The sequence below is a fragment of the Anomaloglossus baeobatrachus genome, chromosome 4 (assembly GCF_048569485.1).
Source record: "Anomaloglossus baeobatrachus isolate aAnoBae1 chromosome 4, aAnoBae1.hap1, whole genome shotgun sequence".
Lineage (NCBI taxonomy): Eukaryota > Metazoa > Chordata > Amphibia > Anura > Aromobatidae > Anomaloglossus > Anomaloglossus baeobatrachus.
The window spans coordinates 44,645,447-44,658,151 of NC_134356.1; the positions used below are offsets into that span (position 1 = coordinate 44,645,447).

General features: G+C 44.7%; 1 protein-coding gene across 2 annotated transcripts in view; it reads left to right on the top strand.

Moving 5' to 3' along the window:
- The window catches only part of LOC142303138 (matrix metalloproteinase-21-like), a 119,779-nt gene that overhangs the window by 79,124 nt on the left and 27,950 nt on the right, over positions 1-12,705 (top strand). For both annotated transcript variants that reach the window (XM_075344286.1, XM_075344285.1), the window contains exon 2: positions 2,484-2,779. In XM_075344286.1, coding sequence (XP_075200401.1) covers positions 2,609-2,779 — 171 coding nt within the window. In that variant the 5' untranslated portion in view covers positions 2,484-2,608. The remainder of the gene's footprint in view (positions 1-2,483; positions 2,780-12,705) is intronic.

The window sequence follows — 12,705 nt, forward strand, 5'->3', positions numbered from 1 at the left end:
GCCAGCCCCAGTATCACTGAGTGACTGGGCTGTGGGCGGCGTTTCATCCAGCAACGTTTCAGCTTCTAAACTGAAGCATTTATCAAACATTTATGGATGCAATACTCCGTCTCCTACTATTTTCTCATATAATTGGAAAGGATTGAAGACCCTTATGCACAAGTGATATTATTGGGGAGAAAATAGAGACGGGTTTTTCATACCGCGCCAATGAGCACTGATGAACGCTGTGAGATTAATGTCACTTTATTCCAGGTCTACGCGTTTCAGGAGTCTCTGCTCCCTTCCTCAGGACAAAACAGGCATAAGGAGCATCAAAGATTTGATGTAGACCTGGAATAAAGTGACATTAAACTCACAACGTTCATCAGTGGTCATTAGCGCGGTATGAAAAGCCCGTCTCTATTTTCTCTCTGTTATCTGCCTGTGGGGTGCTGCTGCCATTGACCTGGATTCCATGCACTTACAGGAGTTGTGACTGTCACAACTCCATTTGGTGAGTAGTTCTGCTCGCATTTGACCCTATATATATTGGGGTAAGACCCTATTTTGCACTTTTTTCCACAGTTCTCGTATTCTACAAGTGATATTATTAACAGTAGTGAGCAAACTGGAAGATTTACTGCCTGAGGTCTTGTTTTATGAAGAACTAATTTTATTATTTTTCAGTGCTGTTTTTGTTATGTAATTTATATATTTTTTATTATTTTAATGTAATATTAATATAATAACCACAGGACATGTCTCCAAAAATTAAAGTCTTTGTTCCTGTGTGATGTGCAAAAATTAATCTGGCTTTTTTATGTTTCTTTTGGAGTATTGGCTTCTTCCTGGCAGAGTGGCCTTTCAGCCCATGTTGATACAGTACTCGTTTCACTGTGGATAATGATAATGACACAATCTAATCAGCTTCCTCCAGCGTCTTCACAAGGTCTTTTGCTTTTGTTCTTGGGTTGATATGCACATATCTAACCAAAGCACGTTCATCTCTGGTGTATAGAACCCCTCTTCTTCCTGAGCGGTATGATGGCTGCACAGTCCCATATCTTGTTTGTACTTGCATATAATTGTTTGTACAGCTGAACGAGACACCTTCCGGTATCTGGAAATTGCACTGTAGGATGAACCAGACTTGTGCAAGTCCATAAATCTCTTCCTGAGATCTTGGCTGATTTCTTTTGACTTTCCCATGATGATTCACAAAGAAGCAGTGTGTTTCAGGTGTGCATTACAATCCATCCACAGATGTGTCTCTAATTAACTCAGATGTTGCCATTAAACCTATCAGAAACTTCCAAACACATGACATCATCACATGGGCTGTCCTATATTGTTTAAAGGCATAGTACTCTTAGTGTATGTAAACATTTGACAGAGCTGATCTATGTATTCTAAGGGGTACTTTGCACGCTGCGACATCGCTAGCCGATTGTAGCGATGTCGAGCGCGATAGTCCCCGCCCCCGTCGCACATGCGATATCTTGTGATAGCTGCCGTAGCGAACATTATCGCTACGGCAGCTTCACATGCACTTACCTGCCCTGCGACGTCGCTGTGACCGGCGAACCGCCTCCTTTCTAAGGGGGCGGTTCGTTCGGCGTCACAGCGACGTCACTAAGCGGGCGCCCAATAGAAATGGAGGGGCGGAGATGAGCGGGACGTAACATGCCGCCCACCTCCTTCCTTCGGCATTGCCGGTGGCCGCAGGTAAGGTGAGGTTCCTTATTCCTGCGGTGTCACACATAGCGATGTGTGCTGCCGCAGGAACGACGAACTACATCGTACACGCAGCAGCAACGATAATTGGGAATAGGGGGGCATGTCACCGATTAGCAATTTTGCACGTTTTTGCGACGATGCGAAATCGCTCATAGGTATCACACGCAACGACATCGCTAAAGCGGCGGGATGTGCGTCACAAATTCCGTGACCCCAACGAGATCGCTTGAGCGATGCCGTAGCGTGTAAAGCGGCCTTAAGACTCAGCAGTTCTGCTATGCCAGGGTTACGCTTAGTGGTCATACTTCTCACTATATAGTGCTCACTGAGTGCTACAATATCTAGGCTGGAAAAGAGAAGACACAAGGAGTCAGAAACCACTCCCCAGTGACCGCAGCTTAAATTGCAGGAGCTTTAATGCAACTGCATCAAAATATACAAATGCAGACTCATGATTTGCAGAGCCTAAAGATACGGTAATAAGTAGTCGTTGAGGTGTTAAAAGTGATTTTCCGCAACAATATTGCTAGGACATGCTGTCACACACCAAATTGTGGTGGCCTGATATTAGAAGATCTATGAAGCGGCACTTCTGTACTGTCACTCAGTGGTATTACTTCCTAACTGATGGGGAGTGACCAGTGGTGGGGTCTCAACAGATACATCATGTGCTTAGATAGGGATACCCCTTTAAGTATATGCATTGGATAAGAAGGATATAACAAACCTCATTCTTTGGGTTTTGTTTTTGTTTTTTTTTTCAGATTTGACATATATCAAGTTTTGAAGAATTGATAAACTTGATAGAACAAAGAGGAACCTTTCCTGACACTACAAGAAATTGTAACGCTGTTCACATGAAAACAGAAGACGATCTGGTACAACTGGTATGGAGCAAGTTGTTAGCCTGAAAACTGTGTTGATCCTGATTTCTGCCCCCTACCTCCTGTTCATAAAGGGGACCAGCGCAGAAAAACTCTTCCACAGCCGGGACCATTCTGACCTTGAGCTCCAAAATCACCCGCAAGCGGAAGCGATTCTGAGCCCGGAGGCTGCACAGGTATGGCCGATGGAGAAAGCAAAAAGTACTGAAATTTACAAAAAGCTGTCTGGAATTGTAGCTTGTTTGTGAGTTAAAGGGGTTTTTCACTTTTTAGAAACAGTAGGATACTAGTAAAAAATACATTCAGAGATGGTTCTCAGCCTCCTCCGGTCCAACGCTCTCCATTTTTTGGCTGCAGCAGTGACATTACGACTACAACTATTGTGTTATCTTTATACAGTACATACCGCATGATCCACCGAGCCATAATAAGGCTATGTTTACACTGAAGTATTTTTTTTTTTTTTTTTTTAAACGGACGAATCCAACGGGTTTTTCTAGCGGACAACTTCAGGAAATGCTTTTAAGCGTATATACACACGACATCTTATAGACCCTGACATCAAAACATACCCATCTGAAAATGACCCTGTGTGCACATACCCTAATTTGGGGAGGTTTTTTTGGAGACGTTTCTCTTTTTCTCAAAAGGTTTTTTACCGTTTTGATAGTTTTTTTTCCCTCAAGCATTTTATGTCATTAATCTGGAGCAGATTCCATCAGGATCCACTTCAACGACATGACATGATAATAGGAACAGTTTCCCGAGAATTTTGTAAGTGGTTTTTAAGTAGGATTTTGGAGCAGACCTGATCCAAAATGACTCAAAAAACTGTGCCAGCCACATAGTGCCCCCCCCCCCATTAGTGGCAGGCACGCCAAGACACAAGTGACCAATTTTAAAGCCCATTTTTCTGGCTGTCTAACAACGAACTTTTTTCCTTTGGTCAGCAGCAAACTGCTTTAATTCCCAAGCCAACTTTTGCACGCTCCACTCAGACAGACTTTGTCTCAGCCGCCACATGCAGCTATCTCTCAGAGAGAACCTTATTCAGATATATCCTTTGTCTCAGTCACCACATGCAGCTGTCTCTCAGAGACAACTTCATTCAGATAGATCCTCTGTCTCAGCTGCCACATGTAGCTGTCTCTCAGAGAGAACTTCATTCAGATAGATCCTCTGTCTCAGTCACCACATGCAGCTGTCTCTCAGAGAGAACCTTATTCAGATAGATCCTCTGTCTCAGTCACCACATGCAGCTGTCTCTCAGAGAGAACCTTATTCAGATATATCCTCTGTCTCAGTCACCACATGCAGCTGTCTCTCAGAGAGAACTTCATTCAGATAGATCCTCTGTCTCAGTCACCACATGTAGCTGTCTCTCAAATATGACTTCATTCAGATAGATGTCTCAGCTGCCACATGCAGCTATCTTTCAGAGACAACTTCATTCAGATATATCCTCTGTCTCAGCTGCCACATGCAGCTATCTCTCAGAGACAACTTCATTCAGATAGATCCTTTGTCTCAGCTGCCACATGCATCTATCTCTCAGAGACTACTTCATTCAGATAGATCCTCTGTCTCAGCTGCCACATGCAGCTATCTTTCAGAGACAACTTCATTCAGATAGATCCTCTGTCTCAGCTGCCACATGCAGCTATCTCTCAGAGACAACTTCATTCAGATAGATCCTTTGTCTCAGCTGCCACATGCATCTATCTCTCAGAGACTACTTCATTCAGATAGATCCTCTGTCTCAGCTGCCACATGCAGCTATCTCTCAGAGACAACTTCATTCAGATAGATCCTTTGTCTCAGCTGCCACATGCATCTATCTCTCAGAGACTACTTCATTCAGACAGATCCTCTGTCTCAGCTGCCACATGCAGCTATCTCTCAGAGACAACTTCATTCAGATAGATCCTCTGTCTCAGCTGCCACATGCAGCTATCTCTCAGAGACAACTTCATTCAGATAGATCCTCTGTCTCAGCTGCCACATGCAGCTATCTCTCAGAGAGAACTTCATTCAGATAGATCCTTTGTCTCAGCTGCCACATGCAGCTATCTCTCAGAGAGAACTTCATTCAGATAGATCCTTTGTCTCAGCTGCCACATGCAGCTATCTCTCAGAGACAACTTCATTCAGATAGATCCTTTGTCTCAGCTGCCACATGCAGCTATCTCTCAGAGAGAACTTCATTCAGATAGATCCTTTGTCTCAGCTGCCACATGCAGCTATCTCTCAGAGACAACTTCATTCAGATAGATCCTTTGTCTCAGCTGCCACATGCAGCTATCTCTCAGAGAGAACTTCATTCAGATAGATCCTTTGTCTCAGCTGCCACATGCATCTATCTCTCAGAGACAACTTCATTCAGATAGATCCTTTGTCTCAGCTGCCACATGCATCTATCTCTCAGAGACTACTTCATTCAGATAGATCCTCTGTCTCAGCTGCCACATGCAGCTATCTCTCAGAGACAACTTCATTCAGATAGATCCTTTGTCTCAGCTGCCACATGCATCTATCTCTCAGAGACTACTTCATTCAGACAGATCCTCTGTCTCAGCTGCCACATGCAGCTATCTCTCAGAGACAACTTCATTCAGATAGATCCTCTGTCTCAGCTGCCACATGCAGCTATCTCTCAGAGACAACTTCATTCAGATAGATCCTCTGTCTCAGCTGCCACATGCAGCTATCTCTCAGAGAGAACTTCATTCAGATAGATCCTTTGTCTCAGCTGCCACATGCAGCTATCTCTCAGAGAGAACTTCATTCAGATAGATCCTTTGTCTCAGCTGCCACATGCAGCTATCTCTCAGAGACAACTTCATTCAGATAGATCCTTTGTCTCAGCTGCCACATGCAGCTATCTCTCAGAGAGAACTTCATTCAGATAGATCCTTTGTCTCAGCTGCCACATGCATCTATCTCTCAGAGACAACTTCATTCAGATAGATCCTTTGTCTCAGCTGCCACATGCAGCTATCTCTCAGAGACAACTTCATTCAGATAGATCCTCTGTCTCAGCTGCCACATGCATCTATCTCTCAGAGACAACTTCATTCAGATAGATCCTCTGTCTCAGCTGCCCCATGCAGCTATCTCTCAGAGACAACTTCATTCAGATAGATCCTTTGTCTCAGCTGCCACATGCAGCTATCTCTCAGAGACAACTTCATTCAGATAGATCCTTTGTCTCAGCTGCCACATGCATCTATCTCTCAGAGACAACTTCATTCAGGTAGATCCTTTGTCTCAGCTGCCACATGCATCTATCTCTCAGAGACAACTTCATTCAGATAGATCCTCTGTCTCAGCTGCCACATGCATCTATCTCTCAGAGACAACTTCATTCAGATAGATCCTCTGTCTCAGCTGCCCCATGCAGCTATCTCTCAGAGACAACTTCATTCAGATAGATCCTTTGTCTCAGCTGCCACATGCAGCTATCTCTCAGAGACAACTTCATTCAGATAGATCCTTTGTCTCAGCTGCCACATGCATCTATCTCTCAGAGACAACTTCATTCAGATAGATCCTTTGTCTCAGCTGCCACATGCAGCTATCTCTCAGAGACAACTTCATTCAGATAGATCCTCTGTCTCAGCTGCCACATGCAGCTATCTCTCAGAGACAACTTCATTCAGATAGATCCTCTGTCTCAGCTGCCCCATGCAGCTATCTCTCAGAGAGAACTTCATTCAGATAGATCCTTTGTCTCAGCTGCCACATGCAGCTATCTCTCAGAGACAACTTTATTCAGATAGATCCTCTGTCTCAGCTGCCACATGCAGCTATCTCTCAGAGACAACTTCATTCAGATAGATCCTTTGTCTCAGCTGCCACATGCAGCTATCTCTCAGAGACAACTTCATTCAGATAGATCCTTTGTCTCAGCCGCCACATGCAGCTATCTCTCAGAGAGAACTTCATTCAGATAGATCCTTTGTCTCAGCTGCCACATGCAGCGATCTCTCAGAGACGACTTCAGTCAGATAGATCCTTTGTCTCAGCTGCCACATGCAGCGATCTCTCAGAGACGACTTCATTCGGATAGATCCTCTGTCTCAGCTGCCACATGCAGCTATCTCTCAGAGAGAACTTCATTCAGATAGATCCTTTGTCTCAGCTGCCACATGCAGCTATCTCTCAGAGAGAACTTCATTCAGATAGATCCTCTGTCTCAGCCGCCACATGCATCTATCTCTCAGAGACTACTTCATTCAGATAGATCCTCTGTCTCAGCTGCCACATGCAGCTATCTCTCAGAGACAACTTCATTCAGATAGATCCTCTGTCTCAGCTGCCCCATGCAGCTATCTCTCAGAGACAACTTCATTCAGATAGATCCTTTGTCTCAGCTGCCACATGCAGCTATCTCTCAGAGAGAACTTCATTCAGATAGATCCTCTGTCTCAGCCGCCACATGCAGCTATCTCTCAGAGAGAACTTCATTCAGATAGATCCTTTGTCTCAGCTGCCACATGCAGCGATCTCTCAGAGACGACTTCAGTCAGATAGATCCTTTGTCTCAGCTGCCACATGCAGCTATCTCTCAGAGACAACTTCATTCAGATAGATCCTTTGTCTCAGCTGCCACATGCATCTATCTCTCAGAGACAACTTCATTCAGATAGATCCTTTGTCTCAGCTGCCACATGCATCTATCTCTCAGAGACAACTTCATTCAGATAGATCCTCTGTCTCAGCTGCCACATGCATCTATCTCTCAGAGACAACTTCATTCAGATAGATCCTCTGTCTCAGCTGCCCCATGCAGCTATCTCTCAGAGACAACTTCATTCAGATAGATCCTTTGTCTCAGCTGCCACATGCAGCTATCTCTCAGAGACAACTTCATTCAGATAGATCCTTTGTCTCAGCTGCCACATGCATCTATCTCTCAGAGACAACTTCATTCAGATAGATCCTTTGTCTCAGCTGCCACATGCAGCTATCTCTCAGAGACAACTTCATTCAGATAGATCCTCTGTCTCAGCTGCCACATGCAGCTATCTCTCAGAGACAACTTCATTCAGATAGATCCTCTGTCTCAGCTGCCCCATGCAGCTATCTCTCAGAGAGAACTTCATTCAGATAGATCCTTTGTCTCAGCTGCCACATGCAGCTATCTCTCAGAGACAACTTTATTCAGATAGATCCTCTGTCTCAGCTGCCACATGCAGCTATCTCTCAGAGACAACTTCATTCAGATAGATCCTTTGTCTCAGCTGCCACATGCAGCTATCTCTCAGAGACAACTTCATTCAGATAGATCCTTTGTCTCAGCCGCCACATGCAGCTATCTCTCAGAGAGAACTTCATTCAGATAGATCCTTTGTCTCAGCTGCCACATGCAGCGATCTCTCAGAGACGACTTCAGTCAGATAGATCCTTTGTTTCAGCTGCCACATGCAGCGATCTCTCAGAGACGACTTCATTCGGATAGATCCTCTGTCTCAGCTGCCACATGCAGCTATCTCTCAGAGAGAACTTCATTCAGATAGATCCTCTGTCTCAGCTGCCCCATGCAGCTATCTCTCAGAGACAACTTCATTCAGATAGATCCTCTGTCTCAGCTGCCACATGCAGCTATCTCTCAGAGACAACTTCATTCAGATAGATCCTCTGTCTCAGCTGCCCCATGCAGCTATCTCTCAGAGAGAACTTCATTCAGATAGATCCTTTGTCTCAGCTGCCACATGCAGCTATCTCTCAGAGACAACTTCATTCGGATAGATCCTCTGTCTCAGCTGCCACATGCAGCTATCTCTCAGAGACAACTTCATTCAGATAGATCCTTTGTCTCAGCTGCCACATGCAGCTATCTCTCAGAGAGAACTTCATTCAGATAGATCCTCTGTCTCAGCCGCCACATGCATCTATCTCTCAGAGACTACTTCATTCAGATAGATCCTCTGTCTCAGCTGCCACATGCAGCTATCTCTCAGAGACAACTTCATTCAGATAGATCCTCTGTCTCAGCTGCCCCATGCAGCTATCTCTCAGAGACAACTTCATTCAGATAGATCCTTTGTCTCAGCTGCCACATGCAGCTATCTCTCAGAGAGAACTTCATTCAGATAGATCCTTTGTCTCAGCTGCCACATGCAGCTATCTCTCAGAGAGAACTTCATTCAGATAGATCCTCTGTCTCAGCCGCCACATGCAGCTATCTCTCAGAGAGAACTTCATTCAGATAGATCCTTTGTCTCAGCTGCCACATGCAGCGATCTCTCAGAGACGACTTCAGTCAGATAGATCCTTTGTCTCAGCTGCCACATGCAGCGATCTCTCAGAGACGACTTAATTCGGATAGATCCTCTGTCTCAGCCGCCACATGCAGCTATCTCTCAGAGACGACTTCAGTCAGATAGATCCTTTGTCTCAGCCGCCACATGCAGCTATCTCTCAGAGAGAACTTCATTCAGATAGATCCTCTGTCTCAGCCGCCACATGCAGCTATCTCTCAGAGAGAACTTCATTCAGATAGGTCCTTTGTCTCAGCTGCCACATGCAGCTATCTCTCAGAGACAACTTCATTCAGATAGATCCTCTGTCTCAGCCGCCACATGCAGCTATCTCTCAGAGAGAACTTCATTCAGATAGATCCTTTGTCTCAGCTGCCACATGCAGCGATCTCTCAGAGACGACTTCAGTCAGATAGATCCTTTGTCTCAGCTGCCACATGCAGCGATCTCTCAGAGACGACTTCAGTCAGATAGATCCTTTGTCTCAGCTGCCACATGCAGCGATCTCTCAGAGACGACTTCATTCGGATAGATCCTCTGTCTCAGCTGCCACATGCAGCGATCTCTCAGAGACGACTTCAGTCAGATAGATCCTTTGTCTCAGTCACCACATGCAGCGATCTCTCAGAGACGACTTCATTCAGATAGATCCTTTGTCTTAGCTGTCACATGGAGCTCCCTTACAGACTCACTCTCTCTGAGACTCCATTCAGACAGACTGTCTATCTTGGCTGCCACCTGCCGCCCCCTTCCAGAGAGTACTCTCCCTCACTGAGCAGCCCATCTCTAGGTGAACACATCCCTGGTTCTATACAAAACATTTCAGGTGCATTTCCAATCAATACATGCAATGAAAAGGATTTAACCCTCCCCTTTTCTGCTATGCTACACAACAGGAGAGCTAGGATTTAACCCTTAGCACACTGGCTTAACTACATAACAGTAGACTTAGGAGCTAACCCTTACCACACTGCATTCATTACAATATGCTGTGTATGTATATATATATATATATATATATATATATATATATACACACGAAAATAAACCTGACAACATCTGAGCAAAACCATGAGCCGGGAATCAGTGTAAACATCCTCGAAGCACATCTCCACCAAGCACTTAGTGTGTACACAGCGCAGGGAGGGCCAAGCATATTTCATGTAGGTTTGGCTGTAACAAATATTTCTTACACTTCCACAGCAATGATAATTGAAAGCCATAATCTCCATTAGGCCACCCAGACCACATTGAGGAGTATTTATGCATGCTCAAAATATATGATCAGGAAGCAATGAATGACTTTATGTAAATATCTATGCTATTCAGGGAATCTTTAGCAATTCAGATAGTTAATTAATGAACTCAACATTCATGTGTCTGCAGGAATCTTTGAGAACAGATTCCTGGAGTTCATGAATTTGCCGGTATCTTGGTTGCTTTTTAGAATGTGTGAGATCATAGATTCCTGGAGTTCCTGCTGGTTCAGTTTCTGGAAATAAGTTAATATTTCTAAATACATTTCTAGGTCCAGTACAATTTTTGGACTCCTAAAAGCTTTCGAGTCTACAGGTACTAATTAGCTAATCCAGTTGGTGTAGGAATTGTTGTTACATGTGCTCTATGGAAAAAAGTGTGCAAATTAGTTCTCCCCAAAAGGAAGAAACCTTTAATCTGCAGATTTTTCCTAGAGAACATTACCTGTAAGACTTCTGATACTGGTTGGATTTCCAAAGGGAGGACCAGTTCTCTTCGCGAGAGATCCAGCAGTCATCTCAACTCGCCAACCCACTCTAGTGGTGAGGAGCAGGAATACGCAAACTGTAGTCTACAGATGTGCGAATCTGGCTTCCCGAAATCCTTACTCTTATTTCAAGGTTTCTTTAAAGGGAACCTGTCATCAGAAATTTAGCTATAAACCTAAAAGTTCCCCCCTCTGCAGCTCCTGGGCTGCATTCTAGGAAGCTTCCTATAGTTTTTGTGGCCCCTTTTATTCCAAAATAAATACTTTATAAACTTGTACCTTTTCGTATACAAATTTCTTAAATCTTCCATGGGGGCAGGCTGCCTGATGTATGTTGCTGTCCTTCTGCCGATTTACGCTGCCCCCGAACGCTGAATTTCAAACCTCAGGACGCCGCCCCTGGGCGCCCGTGGTCCCGCGCATGCGCTGTGCTACTGTAGCGGTGCCGTGCACTGCGTGCACGTGTGACCGCTGGTGACGCTTTGCGCGGGCACCGACTGCTCCGTCCGCTCCTCCCATCTATTTCCTGCTGCTGAGCAGGATGGGAAGGAGGTGACGTCCGGTCATCTGGCCAGCGAGCGCTTGCGCAGAACGCTGGAGGAATAGGCAAAAGTGCGGTCACGAGGTTATGGGCGGCACTTGCTGATGACACTCACAGCGCCGCCCATAACCTCGTGCCCGCGCAAAGCGTCACTAGCGGTCACACATGCACGCAGTGCACAGTCCCGCTACAGTAGCACAGCGCATGCGCGGGACCACGGGCGCCCAGGGGCGGCGTCCTGAGGTTTGAAATTCAGCGTTCGGGGGCGGCGTAAATCGGCAGGAGGACAGCAACGTACATCAGGCAGCCCGTCCCCATGGAAGATTTAAGACATTTGCATACGAAAAGGTACAAGTTTATAAAGTATTTAGTTTGGAATAAAAGGGGCCACAAAAACTATAGGAAGCTTTCTAGAATGCAGCCCAGGAGCTGCAGAGGGGGAAACTTTTAGGTTTATAGCTAAATTTCTGATGACAGGTTCACTTTAAGGCTTATTCTCAACATTTAAAGCTATCACCTATCCATATTTTGCTTAGATGACCCATACTGATCCCAAGTATTGAGCCCTAAAACACTCTGTTAGAATGGAACAGTTGGCATTTCAGACCAATTCTGTTCACGAGAGCTCCAGCAAAGTCATCTCAACTCACCAACCCACTCTAGTGGTGAGGAGCAGGAATACCTAAACAGTTGTCTACAGATATATGAATCTGGCTTCCCGAAATCCTCTCTTGTTTCAAGGTTTCTAAAAGGCTTATTCTCAACATTTAAATCTATCACATATCCACATCTATCTTTCGTGACCCACACTGATCCCAAGAATTGAACCCTGAAACACTCCATTGGAATGGAACAGTTGGCATTTCAGAGACCCATACTCTTGATTGGTAAGGATCTCAGCTCATCGATTACTAGGTTATCTACTATCATGTGTTGATTGGGACTATAACCCATTGAAAAACCTTCATAAACAAGTAGGGATCTCAGAAAACCCATCTAAAGACATCTGTGCCAACAGTACAGATTGGATCTTTGTTGGCAGAATGATGTCTTTGATGCTGCTTTCGAGGGGTATTGGTCCTTCCTTTGACATGTCTTTGATGCTTGTTCTTCCTTTGGAGATACACTTAAAAACCCTTTTCTCTGGATTGGTGGGGTTCACATCATTCAGACTTCCACAGATCCCAAAGTTACCAACTATCACTTTGAAGGGTCAGATATTTAGAGGATAGCTACCTATAACTAGTATGAGACACTTCTCCTCCTTCATTATTGCTAGCATAAGTGTCACATCTGCCAAAATTCTGCCCCCTGCAACCAGGGAAGCTTGGTGCCAGAGGTAAAGTTTCTACTATGTACCATTAATGGTGATTCCATGGTTTTGTATGAAGTATATTAAATGACAATTAGACATCTTAGACATCTTATTCAAGCGCATTCTGCTATAAAACCTCTTGAAAAGGCACAAAAAAACTCTGAAGAATGAATATATGGATCTCTATTTAAAAAGTTATTGTTTATATGTTCAGCCCCTTGAGCGTCTTTTAAAAGAGG